At 33.9% G+C, this 16,691-nt stretch overlaps 3 protein-coding genes across 5 annotated transcripts in view; 1 reads left to right on the top strand and 2 right to left on the bottom strand.

Annotated features, from left to right (window-relative positions):
• Window positions 1-5,349, bottom strand: part of LOC144837542 (alpha-1,6-mannosylglycoprotein 6-beta-N-acetylglucosaminyltransferase A-like) — a 36,096-nt gene extending 30,747 nt beyond the window's left edge. For 2 of the 3 annotated variants that reach the window (XR_013611524.1, XM_078692716.1), the window contains exons 1-4: window positions 4,949-5,349; window positions 4,204-4,612; window positions 3,594-3,890; window positions 3,130-3,209 (exon numbers count right to left, since the gene is read on the bottom strand). Coding sequence is in view for 2 of the 3 variants with exons in the window: in XM_078692716.1 (XP_078548842.1) it covers window positions 3,130-3,209; window positions 3,594-3,890; window positions 4,204-4,453 (627 nt within the window). In the remaining variant the exon portion in view is untranslated. The remainder of the gene's footprint in view (window positions 1-3,129; window positions 3,210-3,593; window positions 3,891-4,203; window positions 4,613-4,948) is intronic. The other variant, XM_078692723.1, reaches the window with a different exon arrangement.
• Window positions 5,350-5,844: 495 nt separating this feature from the next.
• On the bottom strand, window positions 5,845-9,528 carry LOC144852254 (uncharacterized). The gene is made up of 5 exons (XM_078710035.1): window positions 9,125-9,528; window positions 8,802-8,878; window positions 8,414-8,509; window positions 7,365-7,994; window positions 5,845-6,470 (listed from the first exon to the last, which is right to left on the bottom strand). The coding sequence occupies exons 1-5, from the start codon at window positions 9,125-9,127 to the stop codon at window positions 6,308-6,310; spliced, it is 969 nt and encodes a 322-aa protein (XP_078566161.1). The 5' UTR covers window positions 9,128-9,528; the 3' UTR covers window positions 5,845-6,307.
• Window positions 9,529-11,298: 1,770 nt separating this feature from the next.
• LOC144837866 (uncharacterized) lies at window positions 11,299-15,317 on the top strand. Its single transcript, XM_078693169.1, has 5 exons — window positions 11,299-11,344; window positions 11,520-11,608; window positions 12,279-12,383; window positions 13,158-13,778; window positions 14,992-15,317. The coding sequence occupies exons 1-5, from the start codon at window positions 11,342-11,344 to the stop codon at window positions 15,179-15,181; spliced, it is 1,008 nt and encodes a 335-aa protein (XP_078549295.1). The 5' UTR covers window positions 11,299-11,341; the 3' UTR covers window positions 15,182-15,317.
• The last annotated feature ends 1,374 nt before the right edge of the window (window positions 15,318-16,691 follow it).

Here is a 16,691-nt window from a genome sequence, read left to right as displayed (position 1 = left end):
ATTAATCAGACATTATATTTAAAGTTCATGCCTGTACCTGAGCTTTAAATAATTCAATGATGTGATAGGAAGAAATACAGTAGTCCATGATAATAAATGCTTATTTTTTCATTTGTAGTAAATATTTTGTTTTATGTCATTATTATCAAAAATTGCTGTTTAAGAATTGGATTGAATGGGCATATCCTTTCACTAAGTGATAATGTTGAAACCTAATCAAACCGTAAACTACTGATGGTTGTCTGTAGAAACTGCATAGAACCCAGCTAGTTGTACTGTACTCTCTGATAGAATGATATTGTTTATTAAGAATTCTCATCTGTGAGTAACCTTGCAGGAGGTTAACTGTGGTATAATAACATATTAAGCTTTCCTCACATTAGTTTCCTAACAACATGCTGTGAAAGGCATTGCTACCAATGGTTTGACTAAGTGCTTCATATAGCTCTTACGATGTGTCCATCCAATACAAGTGGTTTTAGAATGAAATACCCTACAGTATATTGTTGGCACTTTCAGCACAAGCTCTGCTTTTTTAAATAAGTCCCTCCTTTATGTTGTATTGTAAGAAATTATATTTACTGTATGTTGGTTTATGATGAATGAAGGAAATACATGTTATTTAATTGATTGATACACTGTACAATGTTTTTTTTTTCTTATGTAGGCCTTAAACTTCCTTAAATTTCTTACAAAATAAATATAAGGAACACACTGAAAATGGTTTTTTGCGAATAGCCCTAGGTAAAGATTATGCAAATTATTAGAGTATAGTAATTCATGGATACTCTTAGGTGACACTTTCTCATGAAACAAGGGGCAATATGTTATATTAACACACTTGCAAGATTTAAGAAATTGTATTGGTCCACATCAAACCTCTATTCAAGAAGCACCTTAAAAGGGACACTTTGTTAGGTCACTAAAGTTGTCCCCTTAATAGAAGTTCTCCTGTATATAAACCTCCTTTTAAAATGAAAATGGTATATTTGTTAACGATAAATTAATCATTTTTGGCTTGCATGAATTAGCTCCCTTTTGTTTTCACTTAACAGTAAATTGTTTCATAATTTATTCTTTATGGTTTCAATAAATATAAATTTTCAATGAGTTTACATGAAAGATGGATACCAAGAAAATGATGGGGATCAGCTCATCAGTTTTTTAAAGATCTACAGTAGGCCTATATTTAACCATATAAAAGCAAAACATTAATTTATGTCTGAATCCAAAGTTTAAAAGCATAGGTCATAGTCCTGGCAGGCAGAGTGGTAACCATAACAATAGTGAATTGTTTTATGAAACATACTGTAGTTAAGTGCACAAGTTAATTAAAGTGCACCACAAATCATTTGACCATTCACGACGCAATAGATCATCCAAACTGACTCTTGTGCGCCTACGTCGTCGTTGCGTTTCCTCCTGCCTGCAGTTCGAACCAAGATTTATAGTCGAATCAAAGATGTACTCTCAAATCACAGAGAGAGACATAATTGACTATTAATTTTAATTTTTTATCTTATTTCCTTGTTCAAATATTTATATTTTTTAAGAGTATGATGATATACTGTTCTAATGTATACATCGAATAGAACATTGTTACCCCCCATTGTATACAGCAGAACTCAACCAATTAAATACAAAACAAAAAAGAACGTGAACAATAATGAATTTTATCACATGGTGGATATTTCATCCAATTCATATATTTACTGTAGATTCAAATTGATATTAAAGGCAATTAGGAATTCCATTAAGACTTGTGATTTAAACAATTATTTAATCCGACGTAACAATAACATGTTTTGATTAATTCCGTTAGTCTGATACCATAATCTACCACTTAAATTAATTTCCAGCGTGTATGAAAAACCTGATGTTTTGTTAAGTTATCAAAATTGAGAGCTTGTTTACAGTATATGCGCTATAAGCAAGTAAATTATTATTATTCACACGGATGTATAGTATCTGTTAGTTAGTTCCTCACTTTATTTTTTAATTATTGAATTTCCTCCTTTTTATAACATAAAAAAGTCCTTCATTGTTTGATGCTATGCAAAAACTACTGACTTTTTCTATCAAAAATGTTGAAAATTAATTATAGGTAGTTGAGGCTATGTTTATGGGGGAAATCCCTTTAAATGTTAAAGTTCAAATCAACACATAGACATGTATTGGTGTATATTATAGTCTAGAGCATTTTGGGACATTATTCAATTTCAATAGAAATGAATTTTGTAAATTAGTAGTATCTGGTATAGCAATGCACAATTCAAAGTAATAAGAGCATGAAATGAATGAAGATTTCGGTCTACAGTAGAAAAAAAATTGATAATTATATTGTAATTAAAGAGTACAATTACCTCATACTACTGTACTTTTGTGGAAGCTTGATTGCTGTCTTTGTATCATTTTTGTCAATTCTGTATGGTTTCATAAAGTAATAACTGTAGATTGTGTTGTCATATAATTTTTTGAATGAAAATATTCAAAATGACTATGTCACTTGTCAGTTATGATATTTAAGTGAAATGGAAATTTGAGAAAAGTTTATAATTTTTTATAAAGAATTAAATATTCCTTCATTGTCTACTTTGTATCATTAGTTTAAAATGTGGCCAATTTGATTTTGAGAAAAAAGAATTGGTTTAACTATACGTTACCTGAAAGTTGGTTCAATAATTATTAATTATTCAATATTAATATTATGAATTAATACTTTTAATAATTACATACACATGTGATTATCACCTCAATAACAACAGGGGATTATTGTAGCATTGATTGAGCAATGTTCTGTCGGATGTTGTCACTTCCTCATACATGATAAAATATTTTTAATCAAATTGTAATTGTAGTTTATTTAATCAAATTTAGAAATTTAGAAAATTTAGTTTTTTTAATCAAATTATTATAATAATCTTGGTAATAAACAGAATGCCTCAATGAATAATGATGACCTAATAAATTATTTAAGATTAAAGAATACAACTAAAAAAGATCATTTATAAAAAAAAATTGTTTATGATAAATCCGTTTACATTAGTAGTTATGACGTAAATTTGCTAACAGACAGAACCGACAACAAAGAAACTGATCCATAGATTAGAAATAAAATAATTTACTTACACCTAACTTTCCTTTGCAATTTGGATAAGATGCCAAGTCTAATAAATTTATATCACATCCACTTTTGGTAAAAAGATCATCTGTTGGAAAAACAAACATTTTGAATATGGTACTGTAAAAGATGAAGTGAATGAAGTAATGTCTCCAAAAAGAGGGGAAATAATTAACAAAATAAACTTAATGGAGTTGACTTTGTGGCTTGGTGGTTATTATGCTTGGCTACCAATCCAAGGGTTAAGTCCTGTCAGTGTCATGATTTTTTCTAATGACAAATTATAACTCCACTCCCAAAGACTTATAATAAGTAATTATTATAGTAATAAGACTTTGTTTATGAAGAGCATCTTGTATATGTTTATCTTGTGAACAGGATCGCCACCGTTAAGGATAGTGAATGAAGTCGATTATGGTTATCCTTGGCAATTTTCCTAAATCTATATAAAAAAATTTAAAAATTAACGTACCATTAGGTTGTGAACCGCCGGGTAATTTTTGGTTCACTCCTCCAACGAACATATTATTATCCTCGACAGTGGTATGCTTCCTTGAATTAGCTTTAGTTTTTTTATTCATATGTAATTTGTTTTCTTTTCGTACTTGGTATTCTCGTAAACTTACGATACCCGGTGTTTCTAGTATATGACTTAAATTTCGCGATAAGAGGAATGTATTGTTTGATAAAACTTCATCGAGTCTTTGCTCAATTTTATCGATTCGTTCTATTAAACTGTCAAGAACTGTTGCAATTGTCTGTTTTAAATCTGAAAAAAATAAAAGTAAATGAAAAAATAAAGAAAAATAATAATAAATGAGTACTGTATATTGGGCCATGATGGTATGAAATTTTGTGAAAATCATTGGGTGGGATTACTTACAAAGAGAGCACTAATAATAATTGATTACAAATCAATTGAAGTAATAGGACTTTTTCTTTTCTTTCATTTTGACATTTTATGACCCAAAAATAAAAAATCAATATATTCCATTGTATTACTGAAATAAAAGTGCTTTTCTGTCTACTTTATTCTAATTTACAGTATATTTTTTTAAAATAACAAATTTAATTTCACATACCTCTCGCTATTAAACTATTGGACATTTTATCTCCTTTGGAATGCTCTACTGCCAGTGCTTGTATATACTTTTGGCTAATTTCTAAAATTTCGTCCCTCAATCTCTCACTTTCGTGGCGTGGTTCAGGTTCGGCTTTCATTGTTTGGAATATCATTAGCATACAGGTGAGCCACATCATCATTAGTGTCATTAAAAAAATTCGAATATTTTTCGAGGTCAAGTTTCGACTGCAAACACCGTTTCTAGACATGGTTATAAATAGATCGTGCTGATTCTCGATGAAAATGTGTTGAAGATTTTCTCGTGGGAATTACCTTTGTTTTATATCTCTACTGTATATTGCCTGAAACATTTTTAACACCTTTATTCTTTCCAATACTCTATATTTAATGATGCTTGCAAATTCTGTCTGGAAAAAAAGTGATAAAATTAACCAACCTGCCAACTCTAGTAGTAGTATGAAAAACTATAATAATCTCTTTTGATACATTTATAAACAAAAATAAAAGTCTTTGTAAAATTATATTAATAGTTAGTTCTGTTTGTAGGCCTATTAATTGCTAAATAAATTAAAACGCATTATTATTATATAAAGTAAAAATCATGATTTTGTTTGTTTTTGCCCAGGTTAAAACATGTCTATTTTATTTTATTATTAAGTCGAAACTTTTACTAGCATTACTAATTAGGCTTGAAAGGTGAAGACAATTTTTAATAAATTTAAAATATGTTAAATACCACTTACAATTTTCCAATGTTTCTGTTTCAATTATTGAAAATTTTTATTCCATTAATCCAAAAACAAAAACTAGGCCACAGACACAGTATGTATGTCTAGGTCACTCTACCGGTCAGTACGACAAGCTGACAGGAACACCGAGACACAAAGCATGCAGAGAGAAGCAGAGCAGTCTTCTCCGATTCGCCGCAACCCTCGTCGATCAAAAAATATACGCTAACAGCCTAGAGGCCTAGCCTACTCGGCGGATCGTCTCATTAGATTAACCGGTTGAAAGCCGGCTAACTATTAAACAATATATCCAAACATTTTACCACTTTCATGTATATTTGCCGCTAACTGAATAATTAAGTCCAAGAAACTGGCCCCATTAATACCATCACAATTGTTGTATTTCAGAAGTATTAGGCCCTATTATTCTTTGGCTGTTTCGTGCATTATTCATCGTTTGAAATCATTCATGCATGAATGAGTTTTGTTTTCGGTTTCTAGCAATTAAATTATTTTCAAAGCTAAAGAGGGCGGTGTTGATTTTTTCTTAATAATGAAACATGATCGCTATTTTGATAATATGTTATGTAGTAAAATTAATTTTGTGGCTGATGATAAATTAATAATCTTGTTCTTGATGTTAATAACGATAATGACGAGGTTGAAGCTGATATGTTGCTAAATCATCATCATTGTCATCATCAAGATCATTCGTATCTCAAAGATCGCTCTATATTAACATGATTACGTCTTGCCACTGTACGTTCGGACACACATGTTTTTATTTATGTCATATTTTTCGGTAGATAAGTTAAAGGCATACTACATAAGAGAAAACTATATAATAATACATAAAGCATGTTTTGCAAATTATTATATTTATTGTAACCCTTGACCAAATCGTTAATTTATTCACGAACGTCGTTACACATGTTGCATATACTTTAGTGTTTACAATTAAAGATTTCCTTAATTAACTTAATTACAAATATAATGAAAGATTTTGAAATAACTTAATTAAATATGTACAACCTTATTTGTCTAATTACTTGAGGCGAAAATAATTATATACATTTATTTAAATACAGTATAATTTACCTTAAATAACAGCTGAGAGAACTAAATAATTGTAAGTTATGGCCAAACCAGTTTGTCGCCCTCGCTCATTGTTTAAAAAGGGGAAATCCCCGTTTGTGACGCACAGTGACGTTATATATATAATGCTTTTGTGCTTTAAACTATTATACTAGTTTAATATTTATTGGCCTACAATTGTCTTGTCTTTAATAATTTAATTTAATAATTAGTTTGAAAAAGAATAAAAATTCTCTTGGAATAAAGTTTGTGAGAGAAGTTATATTATGTTTGGACATTTTAAAGAAGAAATTCACAGGCGCAACAGGATGGGATAGCAACGTATTGTACTCTGACGTCAGCTTTACCGTGATCGCATCCCGCAACAACTAAAGCTTTTCTCCATTCGAACTTTTGAATACAGTGTCCAGCTCGCGGGCCAAGAAGTGCACACCTCTGTTTACTGAAGAAGAAAAAAACAAGCTCAAATTATTTAAGCTACATATATAAATATATTTTTACAGTGCTACACTGTAAAAATAGTGTTTAGATCTCACTTTTCCACACGTTTAGCCTTAAACATGTTTAGATATGAACATGTTTAGGTTCTAAATACATTCTAAACATGTAATCTTCTTATCCAACTGAACACATCAGTGACGTGTTGATTGTTAAACATGTGAAGCAATATAAAGACACGTTTAGGTTTTAAACGTGTTTAATAATTTGCAATGCGTGGAACCGCCACAGTAAAATCATATGCACCTAAACATGTTGACTGAACATAATAGTGACATGTTGACTGCTAAACGAGTGAAGGAAAACAACATGTAGCTATAAACACGTTTAGGTACGGTTTTAAACACGCTAAACATGTAACTCGTGTTTAAAAGCTAATCGTGTGGGAAAAGTGGGTACAAAATAGGTGTTTAAGATCTAAACACTATTTTTACAGACTCCACGTTGTTCGGGACATCCCTATCCAGGGGACACATTCCCATGAAACGAATGAGTACAATATATTGTTTTACACTACCGTACTACCAACTTCTATTTAGGGGACATTTTGGTGGGTGCTTATGGTATCCCTGGGCATTCTACTGTATTTATTTTATATAATACTGTAGTGTTGAATTCAACTAATATAATAAGCTTTATTTTTTTACATACAGTACAAGTAAGGGGACAATTTCTCCTGAAACCAGTGAAGGGAAACGTAAAATTAGGCCAACCCCTGTTTAGACAAAGACTATATTTTAAGAGACATTTGGGTCACAAATGTGTTCATTTACTAGGGGTACTACTGTATATTTAGATATTAACACAAAAGTAAAAATAAAACCGTAGGCCTACTTACGAACAACGAGACTCATCGAAATATTGTTGTATTTTGATTTTTCCAAGTTTAGCTTGTACAAGATAGACCAAATGACCACGTGTGTTGTAGGCTGTTTCACGCTGGATATTACGTCTGATTACCGGGCAAAGATCAACATTTCTGGGCAGTAAACCAGGTATATAGCTAGAAGGATTGGCTGCTATAAAAGGAGGTACCAGCGGATAACCGGTACCACCGTTACCACCAGTACCGCCATCGCCACCATTACCACCAAAGAATCCTCCTTGTCCACCGCTACCTCCAGAACCTCCATTGCCACCAAGATGCCCACCGTTACCACCGGTTCCACCTTGACCTCCTTCACCGCCATTTTCACCTCCGTCACCACCAGATCCACCAGAACCACCCTGGCCTCCAAGAACACCACCTTCGCCACCATTACCGCCCTCACCACCATCACCAATGCCGTCACCATAAGCTCCACCTCCGTTGCCACCGTTTCCTCCACTACCACCTTGACCATCGTTAATAGCATTACCACCATTTCCTCCATTACCACCGTCTCCATCTACACCACCGGTACCACCATTACCACCGTCACCACCATCGAAGTTTGGGAGGCCATAGTTTATAAATGGCACGCCATAACTAAGCAAGTCGAGAAAAAGAGAACATTATATGACTTACGGTACCGTACTAAACTTCACTTTTGCGGTCATCTTTTTCGAGTTCACTCTCATATGCACCCACATAAACGCTTGAAGAAGGGGGTGGGGTGAGGTAGTAATAGGCTATTTCAACATTTCAATTACAATTTACAAGGCACCTCTTCCACTCCCTCTCTATTTAAAAATCATTGATCCACCGCGCCACTGATAAAAGCGGAGACCTTTTGTACGTGACATGTCTACATCAAGCAAGAACGGATTTTTCTGAAGATATTCTACGCCTTCCTTCGCTTACATACACGTTATATTAATTGATTGATATTTTTTAAAAACCCATAAGAAAATCAATCTATTTAATATTCTTAATTAGAAATTAAAGTTTAGATTACTGAAACTTACAATACGACATCTGGGTCGACTCTTGGCAACTGGGGATTTAGAAGATAATCGTACGTTTGCAGCAATTCTGACAATCTCTTTGCATCTTTGGTAAGTCTATAAAACAATGAAATCAACTATTATATTAATACTGTAAGATAGAGCGAGTTTGTATTGCTCATTATACAAATTGCACGAGGCATACAATTGTACTGGGAAGGATTTAAACTGTAATAGGGGTCGGAGCTAGTTTGAGTTCCAGACTTAATATTAGTAAAAAGATAAATATTTTGGCACATATGGCGTTTCATGCTTGAGCATGTAAACTTTTGTTTTCAGACAAGTCTAGGTCGGAGCGTATTTGTCAACAAAATCAAATGTAATAGGTCGGTAAATTACTGGCACTTACCCACAAAGCCTTTCGTCAACCGGTTCATATGATGCCGAAACGATCGCAATTAAACAGAGAATACCAACGATTTTAATCTATAAACAGTATAATATATTAACAATAAATGCATATAAGTAATATTCTCGGGTAGGCTACTACGACTCGAAAACACGATCTTCAGATCACTAGCCCACTTGAATTGCTCAATTTTAAACACTCTTAAAAAGTACAAACTTTAGAGTGAATAAACAAAGTTTCTCGTAATAATAATAATAATAAAAATACAATATTTATTTCAAATTATTAAAGATTTAGAAGACCTCGTTTGAAAATAAACTTACCATTTTAACTGCAGGTCATGTATTTCGGCCGATGAAGTCAACACTGTTTTTTCGATTCAGAAATCTCGACTACTTCTCTTTATACACAAACCGTCTCGAGGGGCGGAGCTAAAAAAAATGCTAGGCGGGGCATCCACGATAAAAACCACCCGGAAAAGTTACAAATACGAAGGTAGTTAAAAGTACTTAGCTACAGCTGGTAGTAGGCCTAGATAAGCAAGTGTACTTCAAGTTACAAGGGGAACAGATCTGAAGTAGGGACGAGACAGTTAATGAGAGGAATCATAATACGTCATTTAATATATGCATCTCATTCACGCATACTTCATTATTAATTATGATACTCGTACGTCTAAGTTCATTACCACATTCAAACGCCTTTTAAACTTGTTATTTCATTGTGTTTTGAATGAAAACTAAATACCATATGGCGTGGATTGTTACGAGAGAAGATCAACAGGAAACCGCAAAAGCGTAAAATTAAATAATGTATGTAATTAATGTAAAAGACAAAATATTAAATGGCGATAGGCCTAATTATTAGTTTTTTAAATGACGTGTATACAAAAAAGAATTGTCTATTTAAATAACTAGATATTTACTATTCAACGAGAAAAAAATCATTATTGATGTATTTTCCCCTAAAATATGAAAAAAGTGAAGATTAAATTAATTAAAAATATTATTAATAAAGACTTTGAATGGGCCGTTTTTATACTATATAGATTTATAAAGCGCTTTTCCAAAAAAAATACCAAAGTGCTGTGCATTAATTAAAGAAGTATACAAAGGCAAATAGAACACACAAATTATCACATCAAACATTAAATTACAAGTTATTCACGATCACTTCCATATAAAAAAAAACGAACAAAAACAATGATTTCACTTATAGATACGAAATAAACGGTTAAACTTGACAACAAAACCATTGTCGGATAATTTGACTATTGTTGCTTTAAAAAAATGTTTATACCATTTTTGGTCAAGTGAAAATTGATATTTATTTAAGTAAATTTGTAACAGTGTAAAACTGAGACGAAATGAAACAGGGACAACCACAAAACAAGCTATTGTGTGAATAGGGGTTAACATATTATGTTATTATAATATTATAAATAAATTCGAATAACATATTTCCTCCCATTCGTTTCACAGGAAAGTGTCCCCTTAATTAATCTACCGGACTCATCTGGAGGTTAATTCATCGTCTACAACAACAAGATTCAGATCTAAGATAACATTTTAAAAAGATAACTTCAAATAACCTTTACTATTCCGGGACATCCTTAGGTCTATTCCTTATTTACAATTTCCAGTGAAAGGAACATAGGCCTACGGGGGTTAATCCTCATTCTGGGAACACCACTATTCAGGGAACACTATTGTGTAGGTTAATGCACCGTCCACGACACCCGAGTCTGCAGCTAAAGCCTAACTATTGCCAGAGATAACATGTATTAAAAGTATTTAATACAGCTAGACTCTTTTCTAGATGACTTGCAATAGTCAGTTAGACTCTATCCACTGACATCTGCAGAATTTGGCGGTGGTCACGAAAGTGTCTATACCTAATGTTGTTTATATGTATCTATACGAATTACAATGCTTTTAAGAATTTTTATTGAATAATTAAAATAATAAAATAAAAAATAAAAATAAACTCAAAATATAGAGAGAATGAAGGTAATAATATCGATATATATCTACATTATAGACATTATTTTAGTAGACTATTTATTTTCAAATATGTATGACAATAATATATTATCATTATTGATAATTCATAGATTTATAGAATCAATGAAATAACATGCGGTAACATTTTTTTCTCCAATATTCCCCTCTTTCGATGACACATTGTAAACACTAAGACCCCGGATGAGGCTTAATCACAAGTGTACACATCTCAACATTGTTCGTGTAATTTGTAGTGCTAAAATCTTGAACTATATTAAAATCCACCGCATTCTTATTCAATTTTGCTAATGATAATACGATAACCAAAAAACAATTCACTACTTAAAAACCATTTAAGTATTTTTGTGAATTGTCCCAGCCATATGGTATCCAAGAAGTCGCAAACCTTTTAGTGACGTAACAAATGGGCGTGGCTATAGTATCCTAGTTGGTATTTAAGAAGATCTTGTAATGCAGAAGTGGTAACTTGCTACAGCCAACCAAGTATTATAGACTAGTATAGTACTAATCAGAACGATGGTAAGTAAATATTGTATAGATTGTTTTTTTTTTTTGTATGATTTGTATATGGATGTACTATCCGAAATAAAGAAATGAATGAATGAATAATATAAGGTACAAGCTAGAAGAGAGTGTGATGGCAAAAGCAACAATATTATTGTATTTCAATTTTCTTAATTTTTTTTCAAAACAGTTGGGACGAATTATTTTTATGTGCGTCATAGCGTACGTAAGCGCCAGATCAGTGCGCCTGACACGTAGCTCATACGATCCTCAGTGCGGGTAAGTTAAATTATTTTAGTACAATTTTCTATTTTATAACATCTATAAATTACTATTACTATATCATTAATGCAAAGGGAAATTGCTGAAAAAATCTGTGGGTATCAGTGGCTGGATTTCAATGGAGATACAAAATAAAATAGGCAACAAGCGTAATCAAAATGATAAAGTAAAACAGCCAGAAAAATTAGATTTCGGACAACACTAGCCCTTCATCAGTGCAACTATATTATTATATATACCAGGGAAGAGTGAAATCTGTTGTATACACTGTGTATATAAATGCGACTGCGAATCTATTGGGTCTAACGGTCATTCTGCGCATGTTTATATATTTCTGAGCTTGCGCGGACTAACTTAACAAATTACGAAAAAAGGAGGATTATATTGATGGTGTGAAAATCAAAAATAAATATTACTGAATAATTTTATTAATCATCAGTTAATTAATCATGTTGAATGAATGAATAAAAGTGGTGGTTCAAGCCATAAAAGAGAGGAAAAAAATCGAAATTCAAGCTGCTAGCTTATACATGAATCATTAAGGAACAGAGAAAAGCCCTCAAGCATCCACTGTCAATCTACCACTGTATTATAATACCTTGTAAGCTTCGGTGTTACTTCTCTAAACGCATATATATGTTATATATATATGTTATCTATTTTTCAGAGCAGACAGTTGGAATCCTGGTCAGATAGGTAGAGTACTTAATGAATATCACCAGTTATTAAATCCAGCATTTCCTCGGTCAACATTAGATGCAACTTTTACTGGGTAAGTTTTTAAAATTGCACATTATTATTATTATGTACATACCGTCACTCGTCACACGAACCGGCGAATCATCATTTAGGCGCGAAAATGTTTATTTCATATTTCAAAATTATAACAAAAATAATATGTATTATATACTAGTATTGTCTTTTAATGGTCAAGATCAAGTATTATACGTATTAAACGCAAAAATATTTATCATTTTATACCAATACAATATTAAGTGGAAAAGCACCGTCTGTAACCTAGACTAGATGCCCATTATAGGCCTACTAGGACGATAACTAAAGGCCCACTCAGACAGCGACGTACAACGAGGCCCGACGAATCCTCTTGACTCGTCGGTGCTGTCTCAGTTAGCGTCGGGCGCTCGTAGTTTTCAGGTGGTCGTCGCGAGAACTTTAAACATGTTTAATTTACCTCGTCGTACGACGCTGTCTGCGCAGACCTTAAATCCGATAAATGTGGATTTTGGATAAAGGGAATTTTCATCCTACATGTTCTGTTGGTGGGAGGGAATGGGGAGATTGAACAAGTGATCAGGGCTTGCATTTATCCATTTTTTCTTTGCTTAAGTCAAGATAATTAAGCAGCGCTTAAGTAAAGTTTACAACTTTATCTCCTACTATAATATACTATAACCCTTAATCTAACTTTACAAGATACAGTAACCACATATGACATACACATGAGATGCTGTATTACCAATGATACTGGGCAAATATTGTATAGTATGTCTGTTTTTTTTTAAACTTGCCAACTTTTTTTATATAGTCGTCAGTACGGGTACTATGTTGTCGATGATTTAGGTGGTCAAGGTGGAAATGGAGGTAATGGAGGAGATGCCGGTGCAGTCGTGGGCGACGGTGGTAACGGAGGAACCGGTGGTAATGGTGGTGGATTCGGCGATGGTGGAAATGGTGGAACTGGTGGAGATGCAGGTGGCTATGGAGAAGGTGGTAACGGTGGTGATGGCGGTACCGGAGGCGAGGTAGCTGGTGTCGGCGGAAACGGCGGTAATGGTGGTGGCGGTGGGTATGAAGAAGGCGACGGTGGTAATGGTGGAACTGGTGGAGATGGTGCTGGCGGAGGAGGAAATGGTGGCAACGGTGGTGACGCCGGAAATTACGGAAACGGTGGAAATGGCGGTGATGGTGGAAATGCTGGAGGTGCGGGAGGAAATGCTGGTTACCCATCTCCATACGATTATTACCAAAACAGAGGTCTACCTATCAAGATCGAATTTTCCCCGATTTGCCCTTCAACTCCAAAACTGGATCGTCAAGAATGGGCTCTCAACACTGAAGGGTATTACGTGAAGATTCTACAAGTTGGCGACGACAAACGTCGCTACGCACCGGTTATCAAACAGGAATTCTTCTCAGTAGAATGCGAGTAAGTATCCGTTTTCATTAAAAAGCTCGGTTCTCCCACTAGGACGCAACGTAATGACGTAAGCGCAACGCAAGTATTGACCAATCACGAACGATGGATCATCGAAACTGTCGATTGCGATTGGTCAACCCAATTACGTTGCGCGGACGACCCTTGTGTTGCGTACAAGTGAGAACCAAGCTTTAAGCCATGTCTACATTATCAAACTTCATGTGCCAAAAAAATGTGATGTGCCCAAATATGGAAGTGATATGCACAACATATGGTAGTGATATGACATCATCATGTCTATATATGGGCACATCACATTTTTGTTTGATAGTGTAGACAGAGCTTTAGTGACGACTTTGAGTGCTGTATAGTGAAGCTAGGTATGAAGTTGACAAGATGAATGGATTTACAAGTGAAATAATAAATGTTACTTTTTGACTTGATCACAGTGTTAAGGTGATGACAATCACATGATATCTATAGAAGGTTCACAATTAAGTTTGGTTCCCACGCAACGCAATGACGTGAGAATAACGCAAGTGAGTTAGCCATAGCACAATCATCAGTTTGGATGATCAAATCCATTGTGATTGGCCAAATTACTTGCGGCGGACGCGCTTATGTACGTCCTTGCGTTTGTGTCAAAGTGATATCCATTCTGATTAATGCATTCACCGGCGACTTATATTAGGGAGGTTTCGCAACGCTACGAATACGATAACGAAAACGGATACGTCATACATTTATGAAACTTTTGAGCTGATCCCCATTTCATATTCGTAAAGCGTATTTGTGTTGACGAATATCACCAGTCATATTCGTAACTACAAAACGAGTATAGTTTTTGATTATTTTCCACATTTTGCATTTGAATCAGAAATGATTCATGATTATAATATAATTATAGATTTATTGAAAGTAATTTACTAAAAGTAATTTACTAAAATAACAAGTCGATTTTGATAAATAGCAGTTTTTAAAGTGCTCACTCGCTTTGATGTTACGCTAGGCCTAGGCAGCCAAGCAACACGTACCTGCTGCGCTTCGAATTTACCGCAGTCACATTTTTTTTTTTTGGATCGACGGCGCCCTCGATTTTTGCAGGCTTACGAAAACGAATACATGTGCGTGACGTATTCGTTTTCGTTATCGTATTCGTAGCGTTGCGAAACCTCTCTATTATAGACAATGATTTACTAAACTAAGCGCTCTATACTTACAGTACTGAAGAATGCGATGGTGCACGTGGTGTCTGTATTGGAAAATTCACCTGGAAACGAGCCCTTGTGGTAGCCGGATGCACACACGACGACAACGGCAACCAAGCGCCTGATCTACAAGTACAGTTTGTCGCCATCCAAACCTGCTGCGTCTGCTCCGTCATCGATGCCCCACCATTCCCACGATATTAGGATGCCAAATCAGCGCTATATGACGTAGGTGTGTTACGTCAAACGGGCTGGATCCATATCATACCCTATGTACCGGCTAAGGCCTAGTTCACACGAATCTAATTCTTATGCAATACTGCGCCAATAATACGGTGACGCAAGTGACGTGTGAAAAAAAGTGTGTACTAGTCCTTTGTAAATTTAGGATAACATTAGACGCGTTTGCTAACGCACTGTGCTCGTTACAAACGCAATCTATGTCATCCTTCTTGCAACTATCTTATGATATTAATACAAAATATAAATATACAATTTAGTTAAATTCTATACTTCTTTATCTTTAATTTTTATTTATAATTGGTCACACATTTCCTAAAATGAACCAGTCTAGGAAATAATTGTAGTTAAATAAATTATTGACACCAAATTAGATATATTAAGCCACTTTTGAGACGTTAACCCTTCAAATCATACTAACAAAAGTTTCTTGTAATTTAATTTCTTTAAGTATGTGAATAGATTTTTTGATTATGTAAATATGTATAACTTTATTATGTCTATAATTGTATTACTTGAGGCGAAATTAGTTAAGCGTTTTTAAGACAGGATAAGTAACTTATTTAAGTAGCATAAGAATAATTATCAGTGAATAAAGCTTTAATTTTGATCCGAAATATGATTTATGAATTCCGTTAATGTTCGCCGATCTCGTATCGTATCACCATGGAGAAATAACTATCAATGGTATAGCACGTAGCGATATTAAACATTCGACAGTAGACTTGCCCCAAGTCTGTAGTTATTTCGAGGCTTTTCGATGTTTGTCTGTTTACAAGCTCTGAGTAATATAGCCTACGTATGAAACGCCATATGCCAAAATATTTATCTTTTTACTAATAAGTCAAAACTCCGACTGGAACCCAGACTAAGTGTCGCGTCTGCTCAACGGTAACAAGCCCAAAGGCTTACAATATCTTATTACCCCTAAATGTTACTTACCCTCTAAATATTCTCTCACTATACACAACGTATCCCATGACGGGATGAAGATTGTCTTTGTTGATCTTTTCTCTGCTGCGCGTTGGTTTGTTTACGCAACATTTTATCTTAAGCGTGGTTCCCACTAGCGACGCAACGCAAGGACGTAACGCAACGCAAGTGAATTGACCAATCACAAGCGATGGCTTATTCGCTTGTGATTGCTAACTGTCTATAACTTCGCTTGTCATTGGTTAAAACGCTTGCGTTGCGTTTACGTCCTTGCGTTACGTTCTAGTGGGAACCAAGCTTTAAGTGACGTGTATATTTGACGGAATTTGCGTTTTAGTTGGACCAAAGGTTAAATGATATTGGAGCAAAGTTTTTTTTTCAATTAATTAATTGATTGATTGAGCCTTCCCAATTAATAATAATGATGATTCAGACATAAAAAAACAAAACAAAAATAATAATCATTAAAATTGTCGGATTTATTATTAAGGTAACTCTGATAAATCCTGACAAGAACTTGGAACTGAGAAAAAGCATTCGC

The sequence above is a fragment of the Antedon bifida genome, chromosome 1, assembly GCF_963402885.1.
Source record: "Antedon bifida chromosome 1, ecAntBifi1.1, whole genome shotgun sequence".
Taxonomy (NCBI): Eukaryota; Metazoa; Echinodermata; class Crinoidea; order Comatulida; family Antedonidae; genus Antedon; species Antedon bifida.
This window is presented reverse-complemented; position numbering and strand designations above follow the sequence as displayed.

Coding starts and splice junctions, on each gene's coding strand:
- LOC144852254 (XM_078710035.1), bottom strand. Junction 8,510..8,801: donor GTTGACGAAAGGCTTTGTGG/GTAAGTGCCAGT, acceptor ATTGTTTTATAG/ACTTACCAAAGATGCAAAGA. Junction 7,995..8,413: donor GTCGACCCAGATGTCGTATT/GTAAGTTTCAGT, acceptor CGACTTGCTTAG/TTATGGCGTGCCATTTATAA.
- LOC144837866 (XM_078693169.1), top strand. Junction 11,609..12,278: donor TCATACGATCCTCAGTGCGG/GTAAGTTAAATT, acceptor TCTATTTTTCAG/AGCAGACAGTTGGAATCCTG. Junction 13,779..14,991: donor TTCTTCTCAGTAGAATGCGA/GTAAGTATCCGT, acceptor CTATACTTACAG/TACTGAAGAATGCGATGGTG.